At 36.3% G+C, this 20,771-nt stretch overlaps 1 protein-coding gene across 6 annotated transcripts in view; it reads left to right on the forward strand.

Moving 5' to 3' along the window:
• RAB1A (RAB1A, member RAS oncogene family) overlaps positions 1–20,771 on the forward strand; it is a 27,547-nt gene continuing 6,776 nt past the window's right edge. For 2 of the 6 annotated variants that reach the window (XM_067007506.1, XM_067007509.1), the window contains exons 1-3: positions 14,983–15,035; positions 15,784–15,856; positions 18,671–18,766. In XM_067007506.1, the coding sequence (XP_066863607.1) occupies positions 14,998–15,035; positions 15,784–15,856; positions 18,671–18,766 (207 nt within the window). In that variant the 5' untranslated portion in view covers positions 14,983–14,997. Of the gene's footprint in view, positions 396–14,982; positions 15,036–15,783; positions 15,857–18,670; positions 18,767–20,771 lie in introns of those variants that run through there. The other 4 variants (XM_059079703.2, XM_067007510.1, XM_059079704.2 and 1 more) reach the window with 4 other exon arrangements.

The following is a 20,771-nucleotide window of genomic DNA, read 5'->3' on the forward strand; positions in this document are numbered from 1 at the left end:
AAACGCGGGGCTTGGCGGGAAGCTGAGTCCGGACCGCGGCGCCGTCCCGTCGTTCCTCAGCGCTCGCAGCTACGCTCGCAACTCTCTTTCCCGGCATGCCACGCGGTGCGGCCGCCCTCTGGGCTGTGTAAAGGCCCCTTGGTCTAAGGCTTTCCTATTTCCTGGTTCGCCGGCGGCCATTTTGGGTGGAAGCGATAGCTGAGTGGTGGCTTCTGCTGATTGTGTTCTAAGGGGACGGAGTCGGGGGAAGACGTTTGCTCTCTCGGAACAGCGTATCTCATTCCTCTCCCTTCGACTACCCGTGGCGCGGAGAGTTAGGGCGGCGGCTGCAGCAGCAAGGGCGGCGGTGGCGGCGGCGGCAGCTGCAGTGACATGTCCAGCATGAATCCCGAATAGTGAGTGCAGGAGAGCACCGGTCGGCTGGGTCTGTGGGCCAGTTTGGGAAAGCTTAGAGGGGGCGAGGAGGGCGGAGGCGGGGGCCTCGGCCGGCGTGAGGTGGGGGTGATGGGGCAGGAGAGGTTGGCGGCGGGGAGTCGGGCCCCATTGTCTGACGGAAGAGGGGCGGTCGGGGGGAGGGATCGGGCCGGAGGGGTGAGCCGCCGGGCCCTGGACCCGGTCTGGTTGGAGTCCTGGCCTGAGTGCCAGGCGGGTGCGGAGAACAGTCTGGTAAGGGGGTTGGGGCGTCGAGGAGTCGGTGGTGGGGTCGTGAGAAGGGGTAGCTTCTCTTGGAGGCAGTGACTTTTGAAGGAGGGCCTGTTTTTAAGGGGAGGGAGGGGATGGGGTGGGAGAACTCTCCTAGAGGACACTGTTAGACCCTGCGCCCGCGGTCTGCGGAGCTGTCAGAGCCGTCGGGGTGGAAACCAGCTTTACGTGCAAATCTTGAGCTTGTTGGCTCTCTCCCACCCTCCGCGCCAGGTTGTAGGTAATATGGATGCTTTTCAGGATTGCGTGGGATTTACGGGAATGGGTAGATGGTGAGAAGCGATTTAAAAATTTTAGTTCTCTTTTTTAGTTTTTTTCTGGAGCTCTTTACGAACTCAGCGGTCCCATGCCCTTCCCCCAAACCTGGGCATTTGTGATAATTTTTTATTTTTTTGAGGACACTACAGTCATTTTGCCATGTGTAGGTCAAGGGAAAAACAAAACACCAGCACTAAAACCTAGGGACATCTTTGTGATATTACCAACTAAAAGGAAGACTTTGCTTTCAAGTTGAAAGAGAAACGAATGGGCCCTATGATAGATCTGTAGGGTTTGGATTACCTACTTGAATGCTTGCAGATAGGGAATGAGGTTCCATGACGTGTCATGAAAAGTTAATGCATTTCTTTTTCTTCCTTACTCAGTAAGTCACCACAGCAGATGTGACACACCTGGCACCTTTCCTGGGAACTGGTGTTCACTTTCCTTGGGAAGACTTTCTTGGGTTCTCCTTAATGGCCCTTAAAAACATCCTTCTACAGTTTGCATATTGAAATTAAGGAATAATTGAAGGAGATTTAATTGGTAGTCCTCTTCAGTGTCAGAAGGCTTTGAGGGAAACGGGAGAATTTTTTAAAGCAAAGATCAGTATTTGACCTAAACGTTGAGTTTATTTGCTGCTTTGCTCAGTTATTGCTGAACATTTCCCCTAAAAGGTCCGCCCATGGGTTTAGCTGACTGTCATGTGTGTGTCACATGGCTCTTGCAAAATGCATTCTTCAAGTTTTGTAATACTGGGGTTTGACGCTGAAATGTCCCTTTATTTTGTTCTAAATAGAAGCCGTAGTATTTTATTAAAATTTTATATACCTTAAGAAGTTGAAGACAGTGTTCTAATAGTGTCAGATTTGCTGTGTTGGCAGTTTTTTATCAAGGGCTCCAAGGACAAAGTTGGTTTTGCATAGTTGGGCAGAGTTGAATTTGAGGTCCCTAATTTAGTAGTTTTCCTGGCAACAGTAAAGTACATGGATTTTCAATTTTATGGAGGTTTGTCTTCTGTTCAGGGAGTTTCTTAAATTTGCTACATATATTTAGTACTGTAAATAGATCTTGAAGATTAGTTGGACAGAACCATGACAAATGATTTAGTCTCTGAATTTGTTTCGCCTTTTGTAAAATAGGACAGTCATCTTTATTCCTTTCCGGGTAGTTGTGAGGCTCAAGTATATGTAGAACAATTTGGTAAACTGTAAGAGCACTGCAGGTGGTTTACATCATTATGTGAGGCATTCCAGTATTGCTGGGATTTAGGAATATAATCCTTACCTGCAAGGAACTTATAATGGAATATAAAAAATAGATTTTATTTATGTTAAATACCAGTACGTATGGCAAGTTCCAGATGTGTGGCATGGATTGGAGCCAAAAGATTTTAAAAGAAGGTATGGGATTGTGGTTGGCTAGTAGGGTTTAGAAAGACCTTATAGAAAACAAACCAGTAAGGGAGTTACTAGCATTAGATTTGGAGAGGCAGAGGGAATGAGAAGGATTGTTCAAGAGGGAAGAAGAAAGAAGAGCGGTTAATAAATGGCAAGGGTAGTGATTCTTAAGTAAATAGAGTGCCAAACCATTGTTTCTTTTGAGGACTCTAGATTAATGACCTCAACAGAATCAGTCCCAGAAATCATTTGTATATTTTTATGGCCTTGAGTGTGCCTGTACCTGGGTTACTGTATTTATATTCTAGACTGTCTCTTAAGTAAAATAACCTAGGAGTTTGGAAAAACGTTTGGAAAAGCACTAGTGAAAAGTACTAAGGTGAGAGGAGGTGGTATTTTATTACAGAAGGTCACAAAGGCAACCAGCAAGCAGATTTTTAGAAATCTGAGTTCAGCGGTTTCTTTTTATCTTTAATAAAGTTTGTTACCATCATAAAAGTAGAGAAAAATTGGAAAATAGAGGAAGGAAGGAATTTCTTACAGTTTAATCACCCAAACACAAGTCGATTTGCTTTAAAACCTTGTTCTAAACTTTAAAGTTGCATGTTTTTTAAGTTAAAACTTTTAATGGATGAGTGCCTTTTATGATTCCACAGTGTTATCCTAATAGCTAACATTTATGGCCACTTGTTATATGCCAGGTACAATATTGTACATTATAATACATGTGTATTATAGCGTACACTTTATATGCTAATTTGAAATAATAGTATACTAGGTAATGTTTACAGGTGCACCCCCAAATGTTCCTTGTTTTGGTTTATCATTTATTTATCTTAATCCTTTTAGAAACTTTCAAAATCTGCTTTATGGGTGCTGCTGAATTTGGTACTGAAGATGTGTTCTTGACAAAAGAAAAAGTTTGGTTCTCTCAGAATGAACGGGATTTTAGATTTATATAGGTTGACATACGATTACCTGTTGGTAGCTTTATTATGGAATGCTTTTACTTTATGATCTTTAAGTTAAGTTTTTGGTTTGGGAGTGAGGAGAATAAGAAATATGTCAATCAATGATTAAATTTTAAGCTTTTTCTTTTACTACTTAATATGTTATTTGGTTGATTTGGGAGAAATGACGGCCCTGGGTTATCTTTATGGTAGAAATTAAGGGTAAAGACGGACTCACTTGAATTCCAAATGCTACAAACAAAAACAAAATGCAACTGAAGTGGAATCTGAGCAGTGGAAAAAGTAGGTGGAAAGGATCAGAGCTTTCTTTTTTTTCTGGAGATTTGAGGAAAGATTTTGATTTTCCTGAGCTAGATGGTGAAGCAGGCAGTGATTATTTCAGCACACTGCTTAAGAAATACTTAACATTATTCTCATATCAGAAGCATTTGTCCTAATCCATTAGCTTCTAGCAGATTTTTTTTTTTAGTGTCAAGAAAATAATTTTGGCCACTTCATCAAGGAGTGTGTTAAGAATAAAGTAGGTGTACCTATCATGAATATACCAGTTAACTATGGTAGGAAGAACTATATGTAGTAGTCTCTTTGGATTGACTAGTTTAATGCAGAAAAAATTTGTTTAAAAAAAATTTACCTTGTTTTTAACTTTTTAAAATATGGCTTAAGTTTTAGTCAGTCTCTTAAACTTTGTTTTCTGTCATGGTAGACTCAAGGAACATCTGACTTTTTTTTTTGTCAGCGCTCTGCTTTGAATAAATCTGTCTTTTAACTTAAGGGTTTAAAGGTAAAAACAAGTTAATCAGTTCTGTTATCTGTCTGACAGTGTAATTTCATTAATAAGTATATCATTACTGCCTTTTACATAATTTTTAGTTAGATTTTTTTATTAGAAAAGCAGAAATCAACTAAAAATAGATTTTCTTTTTGTAGGTTGCCTTGATGACTTTTTCGTAGTGTTGGTAATGATTTGAGAAATTCAAAGAAGTTTGAAGAAGAGGTATTCTCACTATTCAGAATATGATTATTTAATGTCTGTAGAGAATCAATGTATGTAATTCTTTGGGTAATGTAAGTTACCAGTAGCTATATAGACTTTCCATCTTAAGAGTTTTGTGTGAATGGATGATCTTGACGGATCATTGAAAGGAACTGAAATTTTGCATTTAAAATTTTCTTCTTCCTTTTCATCATAATTAAAGTATAAGATGTTGACGGTTTCTTACATATTTAAGGTTTTTTGTTGTTGTCTTAAAGATGGAAGAGCTTCAGAATCAAGTGTTCTCTTGCTGACTGTTTAGTTGACTTTTAAAGAGAATTTTGCCTTCTGAGTAATTTATTTAATATTTCAGTTTTTATTCTAGAAGCAATCTTAGTGATTTATCTAAGTGATTATGATTAACAAGTGCTAAGCATCTTGCTGGATTCATATCCTATCAGCAGTCCTTTGGCTGTGTGTGTTTTCTCTCCTTGGCAACTTTTGATTGTACACATATGATGGTTTTACTATTTGTAGTTTTAATAGTTAAGTTTCATTTTTGATAGTTAAAGAGTAGCTTCCTTTTGCTAATGTTACCTACTCTTGTCTCTTTCCTAATATATAAAAACAGCATTAAATAAAATGCTTTTTAAGATTTTGAGATTTTTAAAGATTTGCTAAAAAATGCTTTGAGTGTTTTAAGATGAAGAGAAACCGAAAATGGGTGTAGGATGCCAGTGCATGAGATATTTTAGATGTGTAACTTACCTGCTTTTTACCACTGTTTGTCTGAACTACATTTTTGAGTTTTAGTAAGAGATTTAGGCAAAAGGTTCCCCCCCTTTTGCTTTTTAATCTTATAGGGAGAGGGGAGCAGTCAGACTATTCCCCTGTTTCCTTGTAGAAGGTGGGGCTGAGAAGAGATTGCTTCTTTGATATCTGGAATAGAATTTAGGGGGAAAAATCAAAGTCTTGGCTTTTCTTTGGAACCACCCTGTGATGTTTCAGATTATAAAAGGGTAATGGTGTAATGATATTTTTGGGAAAAAAATAATCCTGAGGCCTTAGGGAACCAGAGAACAAGTGTTTGTTGGTTTATTTACTGACTTAAACATGTGAAGACATAGGGTACAAAGGAGAGGTAGGAAATGAAATATTCCTTGGTACTTTTGTGACTGATGGCTCAGTTGGTCAGAACACCCCACTTTATTAAATCCAAGACTGTTGATAGGTTCCAGTTGTTTACTCTGTTCCATGTTTATAGATCCCCAGTTCTGACAGGTAGTGTTACCTTTGCTCACAAAGGTGACCACTCTTTGGAAACATTATTTTTAATAATAATAGCTACTGGTTTTTTTTTCTTTTTTTTTTTTTAATTTGCGGTACGCTGGCCTCTCACTGTTGTGGCCTCTCCTGCCACGGAACACAGGCTCTGGACGCGCAGGCTCAGTGGCTATGGCCCACGGGCCCCTCCACTCCACAGCACATGGGATCCTACCGGACCGGGGCATGAACCCGCGTCCCCCGCATCGGCAGGCTGACCCCCAACCACTGCACCACCAGGGAAGCCCTATAATAGCTACTATTTAACAAGTGCTTATTCTTTGTTCCAGCTACTTGGCTAGGGTCTTTACCCAGGATATTTTATTCAGTCTGCATCTCAAGCTAGTGATCTTTACAAAGGAAATTGAGTGAATTGTATAATTGAAGTTTTCTAGGAACAGTGATGGATTTAACTTGTCTGAATGTATTTTCTTTGAATAACAATAGTACTTAAGTGGAATTGTTCTTTGTCCTTGCTACTGTGCCCATAGATATTTTCCAGTAACTTGATTTAGGGCAGTTATTCTTAACCCATTTATGGTCATGTACCCTTAGGAGTATTTGATGAACCCTGTGGATCTGCTCCCTATGTGTATACATACTCATAACATTCATTTTGCATGAAGTTGCAAGTTGTTCACATTCCCTGAGCCTATTCATGAACCTCAAGTTAAGAATGCCTGATTTAGAAGATTGAAGACAAAAAAGAGAATGTTCACTACTAATTCTTTTGAAATGTGGAAACCCAAGAGGGACAGAGTTTACTATTAAATCTGGTATCCTGAACTGATTAATTTTGAAATGTGAGATTTGTTTGGGCATGGCTTTGTTTTGATGAGCTAGTCTGTGCTTTTCTTCTCCTTTTATTAAAATGCTTACCTGTTTGTTTCTCATTAAGTTACTAACATATGAAGTGTTTCCAAGATTCTTGAAACAAAGGCACAGTAAGGTCACAGAACATTAGTGTTCCCATTAAGAACAATGTCATCTCTGCAGTATCTTTACTACCTTAAAATTCATATGGATGTAGTTAGGATAAATGCCTAGCCAAGTGTAATATGTAATATAGTCTTAATCGAATTAGATGGGATTTATAAAAATAGTTAAGTAGCCAGATTTATAAAAGGACATTTGAAGCAACTTTGTCAAATATACACTGGCTAATTATTTAGTGCTTAATTTTTGGGTTGGTGGCTGGCATCTGTCCTCATAAAGAGCAACTGGGTTCATCACTCACTAAAGCTACTGTAGTCTGAACTCCAAAATTTACCATGCTCTTTTGAGCTGAGCTAACTTATTCTCTACTAAGACAAATGTTCTAAGTTAATTTAAGCAGTGAATTACACTTTTCTTTATATTTGGTCAGGTCTGTGTGCTAGTCCATAGGTGGTTTGATTCATTCTGATAGGGTTTATATGCACAGTAGGACTTAACATGTTTACTGACATTTTTATCATACCTGAGTATATATCACTGAGGAAATGTGGTGAGATATGAAAAAAACAGAAAAACCCCAGCATTTAGAGTTGCAAACCCTAGGTTTAAGTTCACACCACCACTTACCTCATAAAAGTCATTTATGCCTTTTGAGCCTGTTTCTTTATAACGTGATTAGTACCGCCTCAGTTCTGAGTCTCAGGAGTAAACTGTACAGTGCTATGCAGGAGTTGACACATGTATTCCAGTAAGGGATGTTAGACTATATGTAAGAATATATGTAATATATATATGCGGGTGGTTTTAGTTTTAATGTTTTTCTAACACATTTAATCATTACACATTGATCTCTGACCTTGTCTATTTGAAAAATGTTTTCAATACAGATATTTAAAATCTTCCAGTGAATGTACACACACACATACACACACACACACACACACACACGCACACACAATCTGATTTCCCTGGAAAAAAAGCTTGGTAAAGAAAATAGCCCTTTCTTTCTCTTTTATCAGTTAGACTATGCTAGGAGTTGAGGGGTTTTTATTTTTTAATTATAAAACACGGACTTTGCTCCCAGGTGCTTACCAGTTAAGATGACTCAAGCTCAAACAAGCATAATCAATTTAACAGTATTAGCACAAATCTTATGATATTTTTAAAGAATAAGATGGCATAATAGTGCAAAAGATTGGAGAAGGGGCCTAGGATTTCTATTATTAACACAAAGTTTTAGTTATATTGCTTTAGCTGGAGAGGAACAGAGCACTGAGGAGGACTTTCCAGAAGCCCTGACACTAGTCTTGGGATAAGGTCAACAAATAACAATTTGAGTTCCCACCACTAGTCAGAAATTTTATGTATGTCCATTATTTCCCCTAATAGTATGAAGAAATAGTGTCCTAATTTTACAGCAGTCAGAGCCAGAGAAGAGTTAAATGGCTTGCCCAGGGGCATTCAAAGGAAGCAGCAGTAGAATTGGAATTTTAACTCAAGGGCCTGTGATTTTACAGTCCAAGTATGCTGTTTCCAGTTTAGTGTGTGTGGTTAACTTCTAGGAATTTAAAATTAAGCCAGTTAATTAGGCAGCTAACATTTTTATGGTCAATTATGTCTAAAATTCGTGATTGGAGAGGCCCTTTTAAAAATGTTAAGAAGGGTTTGTGAGGTGTGTATTGTGAATGGCCCTTTGACTTTCTTCACATTGTGTTGGGTTGATATTTAAAGCTTCTCTAGGCTTGAGGTTAATTATCTTATCCATTCTCAGTTTTTCTACCCTCATGACTATTCTTGAATACTTATACTTGGGGCCTTAAAGTCATGGATGTCTTTCTGTGAGAAAAGCAAGTAAAGCAGAGAACGCCTGTCTCTTGCTGGAGAGGCAGGCACATTTGCTGCAGACCGTGTTACTGTTTCATGTGTTGCTAGACTTTGGGAGTTGTGATCATAGTACTTATAACTGTTAGCTGGTAATTTTTACACTTTTACTTTAGATTATACTGGTAAACTCCTGTGATACTTCGTCACCCATCATCTGTACTGAAACTTTGGATAAATAGCTTCAAAGTTTTTGTCTGTAGCTCTTGAGATTTTTCATCAGGTTGCATCCTGATTTGGAGGGAGGAAGGAAAAATAAAAATAATTGCCACTTATTGTGCTCCTGTACCAGACACTGTGCTAAATGCTTTAGAGGCAATATTTATAATCTTGACCAGAGCCTAATTGGGTGATAGAGAGTGCTAATTGAACCTTTTTACAGATGAGGAAATAGAGCCTCATGGTGATAGGTAAGTACCTTACCTCAAGATCTTGTAGCTAGTATGTGATGAAGCCTGAATTCAAATACAGTTCTTTCTAGGTCTAAAACCCATGCAGGCTTTGAAAGATAAGGAGGTATGGACACTTAAAGCCCCTCCTTGGTGCGTTTTTCACTAAATATTTGCTGTTATCTACGTGGTAAGACCATTTACTCTTTTGTCCTCTTGTATGGCTTACTACTTCTTCAGAACAACCAAAGCTTCCCTTATTTTCAGAATTCCAGCTTTGGATTTTTGGAACACTGTTTTAAACAGAGATAAAGTGGAACCTGGAAAATTAATCTATTGTCTCTAAATATTTTTTTTAAATGTAGTTTTAGGGGGTCAGTTACAGGGAGAGTTTTTTAAAAATTGCTTGGCTATTTTCTTAAATATGGAGGAAAGACTGTTGCCCTCTCAGATTCTTGGTAATTGTTTATTTTGACTAACAGGCTGCTTTTGTCCATAGCTGAAGGTTTATTTAGTTTTTTTTATTAATTTAATTACAAAAGTAATATGTGCTCTGTAAAATTCAAATGATATAGAAGCATATGAAGTAACTAAAAATTCTTACCTCTTTTATCCAGCCTGATGGGCAATTTTGTTGTCGTTGCCGCCACACCACATGGCATGTGGGATCTTGGTTCCCTGCTCAGAACCCACGCCCCCTGCAGTGCAAGTGCAGAATCTTAACCACTGGACCACCAGGGAAGTCCTCTGATGGTCAATTTTGAATTGTGTTCTGTGGAGCATACTTAAAGTGAGTGAAGAAGAAAAGTAGATGTCAAGCCCAATTATTTTAGCTCAAGTTTTATTAATCATTCCATACCCCAAAGACTAATAGACTAGTGTATAGTTCAAAAGTGAATTCAAGTTTATTTGGCCACTGTATCATAATATCATAACCATGATTTTGTTTTAAATTTGTTATGTGAGCTTAGTTTTAGGCTGTTTTCAAATATGATTTTATAAAAAGATAAAAACTACATGATTCCTATCATGCAAGTGAACTTGTTCTAGGTGAAAGAGAACAAATTTAGGTTCCATTGAACTTTTTTAAATAGCAGGCCTTTTCTAAGGTATACTTATAGCTGACACTGTGAAATTTGTATTTTGGGGGTACTGTTTGGATAAAAACAATTATATAGTTCTCCACTGTTTACTTTTGTCTTCCTTGGTGTGTTTCCAAAGGGTAGTTGAAACTTGTGTTAATGTCAGTCAGCTATCTCTTATATTCATTGACAGGTGAACTATGTCTGGTACTCCAAATTTTGTTTCATAAAAGAAGAAAAAAATGTTTATTCTTATTTAATCCAAAAAGTTGATTTCATATCTTTGTGGCTATATTGGGAATGTGCCAGTGCTGTCTGCTTACAACCTTGACCTACTCTACCTACTTAGATGTCATTTGTATTAGGACAGGTATGCTGAAAGAACTTGTAAAATTGTTCAGTCATTGAATAAATCATTGATTAAAGATTTTTCCTCCCCTCACATGACTTTTTTTTTTTTTCTGGTTAGAAAAGTAATACAGTCTGACTGCAGACTATTTTTAAAAAATATAAAGAAAAGATCAAGTGTAATCGTACAATTTAGAAGTGTCCATTTTTTTCCCCCAAATCTTTTATGTGTGTACAAATTTTTTTTAACAAAAATGGGTTATACTAGACAAACATAGTCTATAATCTTTTTACATAACAGTATCACGTAGTAGTCTCTTTTGAAATTATAGAATTCCGTGTAGTATTTTAGATTCAGCAACAAGCAGATTCATCTCCTACTTCATATTTTATAGCTGTAGTTTGGTAACTTCATAAAAAGGAAAACATTTTACCTAAACAGAATTTTGAGTCAAAATGGGTTTTGGTAACTTTTTAAAAATATTGTTTCATGCTCTAACAATAGTAACGTTTTTTAAGGTATAGAAAATGTTAATGCTTACATGCAAAAATGGCATGGGTATCACGATTATGTTCAGATCATAAATAATGGAAATAGAGGATCTAGAGTATTGCTGAATTAGACCAGGAGTAGGCTTAAGGAGAAACTGATAGCAAAAATAATTTTTCACTTGCTACCATATTTGACATCCCACACCATCCAATTGTTAAAAGGTTGAATCTGCCCGTTTCCATCGAGCCTTAATCTATGTCAGTCTTAACTGTCTTACTTTCTCACTGAATTATTTCCCTTTAAATTAATATTCTAAAAAAATACTTGTGTCTCAAAAGCAAAGTTTTTATTTTACAGAATCCAGCATGATTTATGATTGTTGATTTAACTCAAGAAAACACAAAATATGTCTCTCATCTTTAAAAAATATCAGGGGCTAGCTTTTCAACGAGATTGTACCTAATTCACTAATGTCCTCATCGTTTGTTTTTCTAAAACCTTTTTATTTTGAAATAAATTTAGATTTACAGAAGAGTTACAAAAGTAGTAGAGAGAATTCCTGTATACCCTTCACCCAGCTTCCCCTAATATTAACATCTTATATACCATGGTACATTTATAAAAATTAAGATATTAACATTGGTAAACTATGAACTAAACTATAGACTTTTATTCCAATTTCTCCAGTTTTTCCACTGTCATTCTTCTGTTCCAGAACCTAATCCAAGATACCATATTGTATTTAATTGTCATATCATGTTAGCCTCCTTCAGACTGTGAGTTTCTCAGTCTTATTTTTCATGACCTTGACAGTTTTGAAGAGTTTAGGTACTTTGTAAATTTCCCTCAGTATGCATTTGTCTGATGTTTTCTCATGATTAGACTGGGGTTATGGATTTGGAGAGAGATACCATAGAGGTGAAGCACTCTACTCATTACATCATATCAGAAGGTACATCATATCAGAAGGTACATAATATCAGTATGACTTATTGCTGGTGATGTTCATGTTGATCACTTAGTAAAGGTGGCATCTGTCAGGTTTCTCCAGTGTAAAATTGCTATTTTTCCCTTTCTACACTCTGTTAGAAACCAGTCGTTAAGAACCCACACTCAGGGCTTCCCTGGTGGCGCAGTGGTTGAGAGTCCTCCTGCCGATGCAGGGGACATGGGTTCGTGCCCCGGTCCGGGAAGATCCCACATGCCGTGGAGCGCCTGGCCCGCGTACCAAAAAAAAAAAAAAAGAACCCACACTCAGGGGAAGGGAACTAAGCTCCACTTCCTAGAGGGGGTAGTGTTCAAAGAACTTGTGGGCATATGTTAAAACCACTGCAGTAATAAATATTTGTGGGGGATAAATTTTGAGGCTGTGCAAATATCCTAAGTCTCCTTGAAGTTTCACCCACTAATTTTAGCATTCATCAGTGGATCTTGCCTGCAGCAGTTAATCTACCAGTGATTTTCTGTTTCTCTCATTCCTTCTACATGCATTAGTCTGAATCCTCCTGTAAGGAAGTGTTATCTCTCCTCTCCTATTTATTTAGTTAATGATTTATACACTTATGGACTCATGGATATTTATTTTATTCTTTGTGTTATAATCCAGTACATGATTGTTTACTTTGTGGCTCAAATTGATGCCTTGGCCATTGAGGTTGGTGTCTGTCCTTTTAACATGCCATGTCCCTATAAATTTTTTTCTCTAGCATTTTGCCCAAAATGTTACTCAAGGATGGCTATAGATATTCTTTAGGTGTTTGTCACAATGAAAGAGACCTGATTAAAAACGCAAAATTAAAATGTTCTCTGATCTCTTAGCACAGTGCTTTGTAAAAGGCACAGTGTTAATATTTTGGATGAATAAGTCAGTTTACCTTCACACAGATAGGTATGTTAAACATAAGAGTGGGGAAAAACAGACTCCAGACTACTTATGGGGAGAAAATATGAAGTGTCATTGTCATAGTAAATTAGACATGAAAAAAACCTGAGGAAATTCTTGATTGGGAACAGTGGATAGGATTTACTAGAACTATCTGACTTAGGTGAGTGGTGATAACCATTGTACATAAAGATTTCTCAACTGATATAATTCAGTTTTTTCACTTAAGTCAGAATGGTATTGTAGACTGAAAACTTAATCCAAATTCTAGAGAATAAAAGAAATATACATTTAAAGTCTTACTATTGGCTAAATTATTCTTGACTTTGTACCAAAATTCTGATATTGAGCTTTCTAACTTTAGATTTGTATAATTTCCTATCAACATTTTTACTGTATTCTGTTTTGTAAATTATAGTTACAGAAATGTCTTTAAGTGATCTCAAATCTGAATTCTCTTGTACATCCTGTATATTAATAGTTTAGAAATAAGGTACTATAGGAGTAGGTAATTTAAAACGTTCCAGTGCAGGTAACATGCTGTTGATCAGTCTCCTGGTGTGTGAACTCAATAAGGCAAGAAGTTTGTTGATTTTGTTTGCCATTCTCCTCCGTGTCTCTTGTCGTGTTAGTGAAGCTGATGGTTTGGGAGAGAACAAAATAGCCTTCTTTAACAAGATTCATTCTGGAACAGAGTGCTCAACTCTTCATATTATTTACAATGGCTCGGAGCCTTAAGTTATCAGGAACTCATAAATAACGTTTCAAAATAATGCCATTTGTAAAATTTTAAAAGAATGATAATTGAAAAGTAGTTTTTAAAAAATTAACTACTAATTTCCTTGAAATCATAATGTAACTTGCAGCACAGTTAGGAAGCATTCATGTTTTTTACAGCCTTATGGTTATTCTGAAAGAGAGAAATTGATCTTTAAGGTAATGAATGATACCAGAGACAGCATATGTGGCCTAGTGGTGTCTTTTACTGTAAAGGGGTCCAGTACCACTAATTCAGAGGATGTTTATTGAGTGTTTACTGGATGCCTAGCACTGTCCTGAGGGAAACTGGTAAATTCAGGGCATTTGTTGTATCAAAATTTTTGTTAAAAACTAAGTAATTGGGCTTCCCTGGTGGCGCAGTGGTTGAGAGTCCGCCTGCAGATGCAGGGGACATGGGTTTGTGCCCCGGTCCAGGAGGATCCCACATGCGGCTGGGCCAGCGAGCCATGGCTGCTGAGCCTGCGCGTCCGGAGCCTGTGCTCCGCAATGGGAGAGGCCACAACAGTGAGAGGCCTGCGTACCGAAAAACAAAAACAGAACTAAGTAATTGTAGTAGTATCGGTGGTGTGATTTTTTTCTTGCTGACTGAAATGTAAATTTATTGCTAATGTTCAGTGTTCAGCATTCTTAAGAATTCATTTGGTCTAATTAAAGAGAAAGCTATCAGTACTGAAGCGAGTCAGCACAGCAACTGTACTGACTAAAATAAAAGTTGTTTGGTATTAGGTATCAATAATTTATTAAGGGTAAATTTTTATAATCATTATCCCCACTACCCCCTTTTTTCCTTAGGATCTCAAACTGGAAAGGATGTTAGTTGTTAAGTTCATCCTATGTTTCAATCAACTGTTCCTGATGACTTATTTAAAAGCTTACTTCCTTCTGTGACCTTTGTCTTGCTGCTGACTAGGGCACTTTGGATTTTCAAAAAAATTCTTTCTTTCAGGTATAATTAGGAATAATGAGTGTACTATGGTAACTCGGTAAAACCAGAAAGCTATGTTTTAAGTAATACATATCACTGTATAAACCTAGGTAACAGCTGATTAATATTCACAGAGATAATCACTTCTAAACATCTTGCTTACATGTAAATCTGATAATTGTAATCTACATTTCATTTGCAAGTGGTATTTGGGGTTCACTTTAAGTATGTAGCATTTTTTTTAAAACTAAATCACAAGGAAGAAAATTAAGGATCATGTATATCTTCTGAAAAAAAATCTGTAAATTCTGGATTTTTTGTCATTTTGAAATTGCTTTAAAAGAACATACAGAATTGGTCAGAGTTGGGAAGAATCTATGAGAGATTCCTTTGGAGACCGTTGGCTGACCGTCTGTTGTCTTCAGGTTCATGAAAGAATCCCTGGGAATGTTTTGTTTTGTTTTGTTTTTGAACATCTTTATTGGAGTATAATTGCTTTACAATGGTGTGTTAGTTTCTGCTGTATAACAAAGTGAATCAGCTATACATATACATATATCCCCATATCTCCTCCCTCTTGCATCTCCCTCCCACCCTCCCTATCCCACCCCTCTAGGTGGACACAAAGCACCAAGCTGATGTCCCTGTGCTATGTGGCTATTTCCCACTAGCTATCTGTTTTACATTTGGTAATGTATATATGTCCATGCCTGGGAATGGTTTTTTGAGTTAGTTTTGGCAGTGGTAAAGGTGCATAAACGTAGCCTAGGTTTCAGTGTTTTCCAAAGAATGCCTTAATACAAGCTTAGAATGTTGGTTAAGTTGTGCATTTACACAAACAGCCTTTGATTTTACTTCATCTCCAGTTTAAGATATTTATAATACAGACTTTCAGAAGTTAAATGATCCATTTTTTTTAAAGGGAGAGAATTCCAGGTAGGATGCTAGGGAAGGATCATAAAAGCCCTTCGTTGGAGGATTGCTATGAAATAATGACTTTGAGATTGGAATTTGAAGGAGAGATACGTTTCATTGGCAAGAACAATGAAAAGTTAACTCCCTGTATTCTAATACTGCAGAAGAGTGGGATTTTTCTAGCATAAGTCTTGGACCCTCCAAGAATGCATATCACTTATGTTTCCTTTCATTCATTGCTTGGAAGTGGAAGTTCAGCTGATATTAGAGATCATGGGTGGCATTGCCTATCTTATTTTTACATAATTCTGTCATGTTCAGTGATTCATCAAAAGGGCTCCTGCTGTTTGTTGCAGTTTGGTCTTCTGTTAGGCCGTTTGGTCTTCTGTTAGGCCGTTCATGGGCTTTTCAGGAGCTGTAGTCTTCCTCAGTGAGCTGTAATTCTTGGTTATATTTTTGTTGTTGTAGAACTTAAAATACAATATGGTTTTTATTAATGTGATTTTCTTTTTCTCTTTGCAGTGATTATTTATTCAAGTTACTTCTGATTGGCGACTCTGGAGTTGGAAAGTCTTGCCTCCTTCTTAGGTTTGCAGTAAGTTGAAATCAAAATGCTTTTCTTTTTTAAAATTTTTTTATTTTTTGCGTTATGCGGGCCTCTCACTGTTGTGGCCTCTCCCGTTGCGGAGCACAGGCTCCGGATGCGCAGGCTCAGTGGCCATGGCTCACGGGCCCAGCCGCTCCACGTTATGTGGGATCTTCCCGGACCAGGGCATGAACCTGTGTCCCCTGCATCAGCAGGCAGACTCTCAACCATTGCGCCACCAGGGAAGCCCTCAAAATGCTTTTAAAGAAATTAATGGTGTTTATGTTTTCTAGGTAGACAAAAGATTAAACAGTTTCATTCAGAATATTAATTCTTCCAGAATTTATATATTATATATAAAGCCTCCAAGTGTACATCTCCAGTGATATCTAGACTCTTAAATAGAAGAAATGCTGTTGCTCTTCAAAGAAATTCAAGCAAAGCGTAGTTATAAAGTCAGAGTGTCTAATACTCTTCTTGGAGATCAGTGTTTCATTCCAACATAAGTAGTGAGGTAAGGAGAAAATAATAGGTCTGTGTTGAAAGTGACTTGATGGAAAACAAATCTTCAAGTAAAACTTTAGTAGAATAAAAAGAAAAAGCGGGGCCTGGTACAAACTTTTTTTGACCATGGCACAGTGTTCTATATGCTGAAATTTACAAACTGATAAATAACTTTCAACCTAATAAATAAAATCTACAGTCTTATTCATAGCCTTTATCAACTGCCTTCAAATTTAGCATGTTTTCCTTCTCACAAGATCATTGATTCTTAAAGAGTATGGACCAGTGAGGATTATCAATACTGTCTTGGGGTCCATGAGATCAAAACTACTTTCCTAATAACACTAAACCATTAGTATTTACTAAGTAAATAATTACTTAGTACTAAGGCAAAAGACATTTGCCTTTTTTCACTCTATTGATCTTTGCTCTGATGATGCAAAAGCAGTGGTGGGTAAAACTGCCGGTGCCTTATTAGCACCATGTTGAAGTAGTGCTAAGCCCCAAATTATACTCATAGTTATGGTGTTTACCTCTGTTCACTCACAGCGGGGAAAAACATCATTTTCATTTAAGAGTGTCTTTGATGAAACAGTAAAAATGATTAATTTTTTTCATACTTTTTAAAATTGAGGTATAGTTGATGTACAATATTATATAAGTTTCAGGTGTACAACATAGTGATTCACAATTTTTAAAGGTTATATTCCATTTATAGTTATTATAAAATATTGGCTGTATTCCCTGTGGTGTACAGTATGTCCTTGTAGCTTTTTATTTTATATATAGTAGGTTGTACCTCTAAATCCCCTATCTTGCTCCTTCCTCTTTCCCTCTCCCCACTGGTAACCACCAGTTTGTTCTCTATGAACAAACTGTGAGTCTCTTTCTTTTTTGTTACAGTCATTAGTTTATTTTTTTAGATTCCACATATAAGTGATATCATACAGTATTTGTCTTTGACTTATTTCAGTTACGATAATACCCTCCAAGTCCATCCATGTTGTTGCAAATGGCAAAATTTTAATTCTTTTTTATGCCTGAGTAGTATTCCATTGTATGTATATGTATATGTGTATGTATACATCTTTATTCATTCAAACTGTTGATGGACACTTAAGTTGCTTCTAAAAATGATTAATTAAAAAAATCTTGATCCTCGAGTATTCTTTTTTAAATATTCTGTGTGAAGAAATGAGGAGTTTGCATAAAGTAGTTTTACTAAAGACTGGAGTATGCTGGCTGTCTCAAGGGAAAGAAAAGCACTTGTATAGTTGTTTCCATTTTGAGCTAAACTAGCTGCTTTTTTCATTGAACATTTTTTTTTTTAACTTGAAAGAACAACTAACAAACTATAATTATGTAGAATTGGGTACACATTTTATCAGATGAACAGACATTATCACTTCAAGGAAAATATCTAACAGCATTTGCTGCCTGTAATAAATTCAAGCTTTTCAAAGGAAAATTAGAATTTTAGAAAACTTAAAATTCACCACTGCAAGCTTGACAGCATCTCAAATACTTAATATGACTTTTCTGATGATATAAGTGATATTAATGAATCCTATATATATATATAAAACTTCACTGTATATAATAGTTAAAAAATGAGACCATGGAAGTACCAGAATAAAACCTAGGTGGCTCTTTAATCTTGTGTGAAAGTATTTTCTAACACAGAAAAAAATTAGGAAAGAAAAGATTGTAAAATTTGATTGCATTAAAATTAATGCTGAACATATAAAAATGTTGGAAAACAAATGGTACTAGGAAAAAAATATATATGAGGAAGGGGTGATATTCTCAATATATAAAGCACACTTACACATTAATAATAAAAGGATGTTTGCCCTGATGGAAATATGAGCAAATACATGAGCAGGCAGTTCACAAAAGGAGAAATACAAATTGCCAATAAATATGAAAAAAAGTTCAATTTTATTTGTATTTAAAGGACTTTAAAATTAGATATTAATTTTTATTAAATTGGCAAATATTAAAAATTAATTAATTAAAATTAAGAATAATTCCTAATATTAAATCAGAAATTCTAGGTAGGTGGGAAGAAGCTGGCCTCTCTTGAGGAAAATGGCTATAGCCTGAGGTATTTGTGCTTCAGAGAAAATCCTTTCCGGGATGCCTATTGACCTAAGTCATAGGTTTTCATACTACCTACACAGTAGAATCACCTAGGATGCATTTTGAAAATACTGATTCTCACACCCCTGAAGTAGAGACAAGCTGCGAAAGGTATGATAAATGTATAATAAGCTCTCTTGAACATTCATTTTAATTGTTAGCTTTTTTTCCCTTCAGGATGATACATATACAGAAAGCTATATCAGCACAATTGGTGTGGATTTCAAAATAAGAACTATAGAGTTAGATGGGAAAACAATCAAACTTCAAATAGTAAGTAATTTTTGGACTAGAAATTTTTGTGGAAATTATTTTGGTAAATTTAGAGTGTACTTGTTATTAATATGTTAACAAAATTAAAGTATCTTAGGAATCATTCATCTAATGACAGTGGTAGAATAAGAATTGTTTAGATTAAAAATGATATAAGATTACCTTCCTCATTGATTTTCTATTCATAAAGCAGAGAAATACATGTTTTTAAGTCAAACTTGGTCCTAGTTCTTTTTCTTGTGCTTTTATCAGTGTGGTCTAAGGGGTCTAAGTTGAGGTTTACCTTGTCTTATAGCAGAAGTATATTGAGCAATTTTCGTATGTCTTTGATTATGCTGAATACTATGGAACATTAGAAGAAACCTAGGAGAGATTCTACATATGTGGTTTAGTTGAAGAGTATTTATTAGATAGTATGTACCAACTCTGTAGATAAGTAGAATTTTATTGGAAGGGAACTTAGCTTTTCTTACGTATTTTACAGCTCAGAAGATGGATGCTAAGAGATTCAGTGACTTGCCTACAGTTACTAGCAGAACCAAGTGACCCATAGCTCTGTTTTCAATATTTTGTGTCCCTGTGCCATCCTCACTCCCTTATCCATCCTTATATCCTCAACCCTGAATAAGAAGTAGGCAGTTGTAGTAGAAACTTAATATGGGTCTGGGTACTACCATTGTGGACATACTTATGGTCATAAAAAAAAAAAATCTCTGGGTATCTTTTAGAGTTGGCTATTAGTATGAGGTAACATAGAAAACAAGTGACTGTTCTTTATATAGAATTGATAACACCCTGAACTGGAAGGAGTTCTGAATTTGGAGTCAGAAAACTTGGATTTGTTGTCTTCATTCTGCGATTTATTAGAGAGTCATGGGTTTAACTTACTTCAGTCTTTTTCCTGAGACTCAGTTTCTTACCTCTAAAATGATAATGCTTGATTTACTAACTTATAAGGTAGTTGTGAGAACCAAATCTATATCTGTGTCTGTGTGTATGATAATGTATGTGAAAGCCCTTTGTAAACTTTTAGGCAGTATACAATTGTTACTGATGATACGAAACACCCAGACAAGTGGATATTTGATAGGTTATTATTATTTTTATTTGTTCTCTTATGTGACTCTGATAAGGAAAAGAAAGGTACATTAAAAAGAATCGTGAAAAAAAAAAAAAAAAAAGAATCGTGGATTTTGATACAAGTGAACACCCTTGATATCCCAAATTAGGACTGCAAGGATGTAGTTATCAGAGATACCTTGAAATACTTTCAACCAATGAACACAGTATCTTCCATATTGATTTTTCCCATTATATGTAGAGTGCCAACTTGGCACCATAAAGAATATTTCAGAAAGAAGCGCCCAAGCCTGTAACTACTGATGTGAAATGATTGTATTATGTGTGATCATTGTTATGAAGACCATAACATTTGGGTATATATTTGTGAAACATTTATACATTGCTACTTCCTCTGGCTGGAAGGGATCTTGTAGGTCACTTACTCAGTCTTCTTTCATCTTCAGTAGGAATTTCCTTTCCCTATCTGGTGCCTTTTTTTGAACATTTCTGAGAAGTTCACCATTTTTCAAAGCAGCTAGTTCCATTTATAAATAACCTCTTAGTTATTAATTCTTTATTTTGAGCCAAAGCCAGTTTCCTTTAACTTCTCTTACTACTCTGCCTTTTGCAGCTGCCTGATAGAGATGAATTTCTTTTCTATTGGCAGCCTGCCATTTAGATTGATCTTACCACACCTTCTGCCTCTGAAGTCTGTCATTCTTTTCTGGAATCATGTTTTCAGAACCTTTTACAATTTGGGTTTGGGTTGCTCTTACATTTTATACATGCCGTTTATTAAAATATTATTCCTAAAATTAAATACAAAGATATAATCCAGCCATGGATTTACCCCATGACTACATGGGGTAAATTCTCTGTTGATTCGGACTCCGAATTTTTTTTTCTCACACTTCAGGGACTCATGCCATTTTCTCATCATTGG

The sequence above is a fragment of the Kogia breviceps genome, chromosome 11, assembly GCF_026419965.1.
Source record: "Kogia breviceps isolate mKogBre1 chromosome 11, mKogBre1 haplotype 1, whole genome shotgun sequence".
Classification (NCBI taxonomy): Eukaryota; Metazoa; Chordata; class Mammalia; order Artiodactyla; family Physeteridae; genus Kogia; species Kogia breviceps.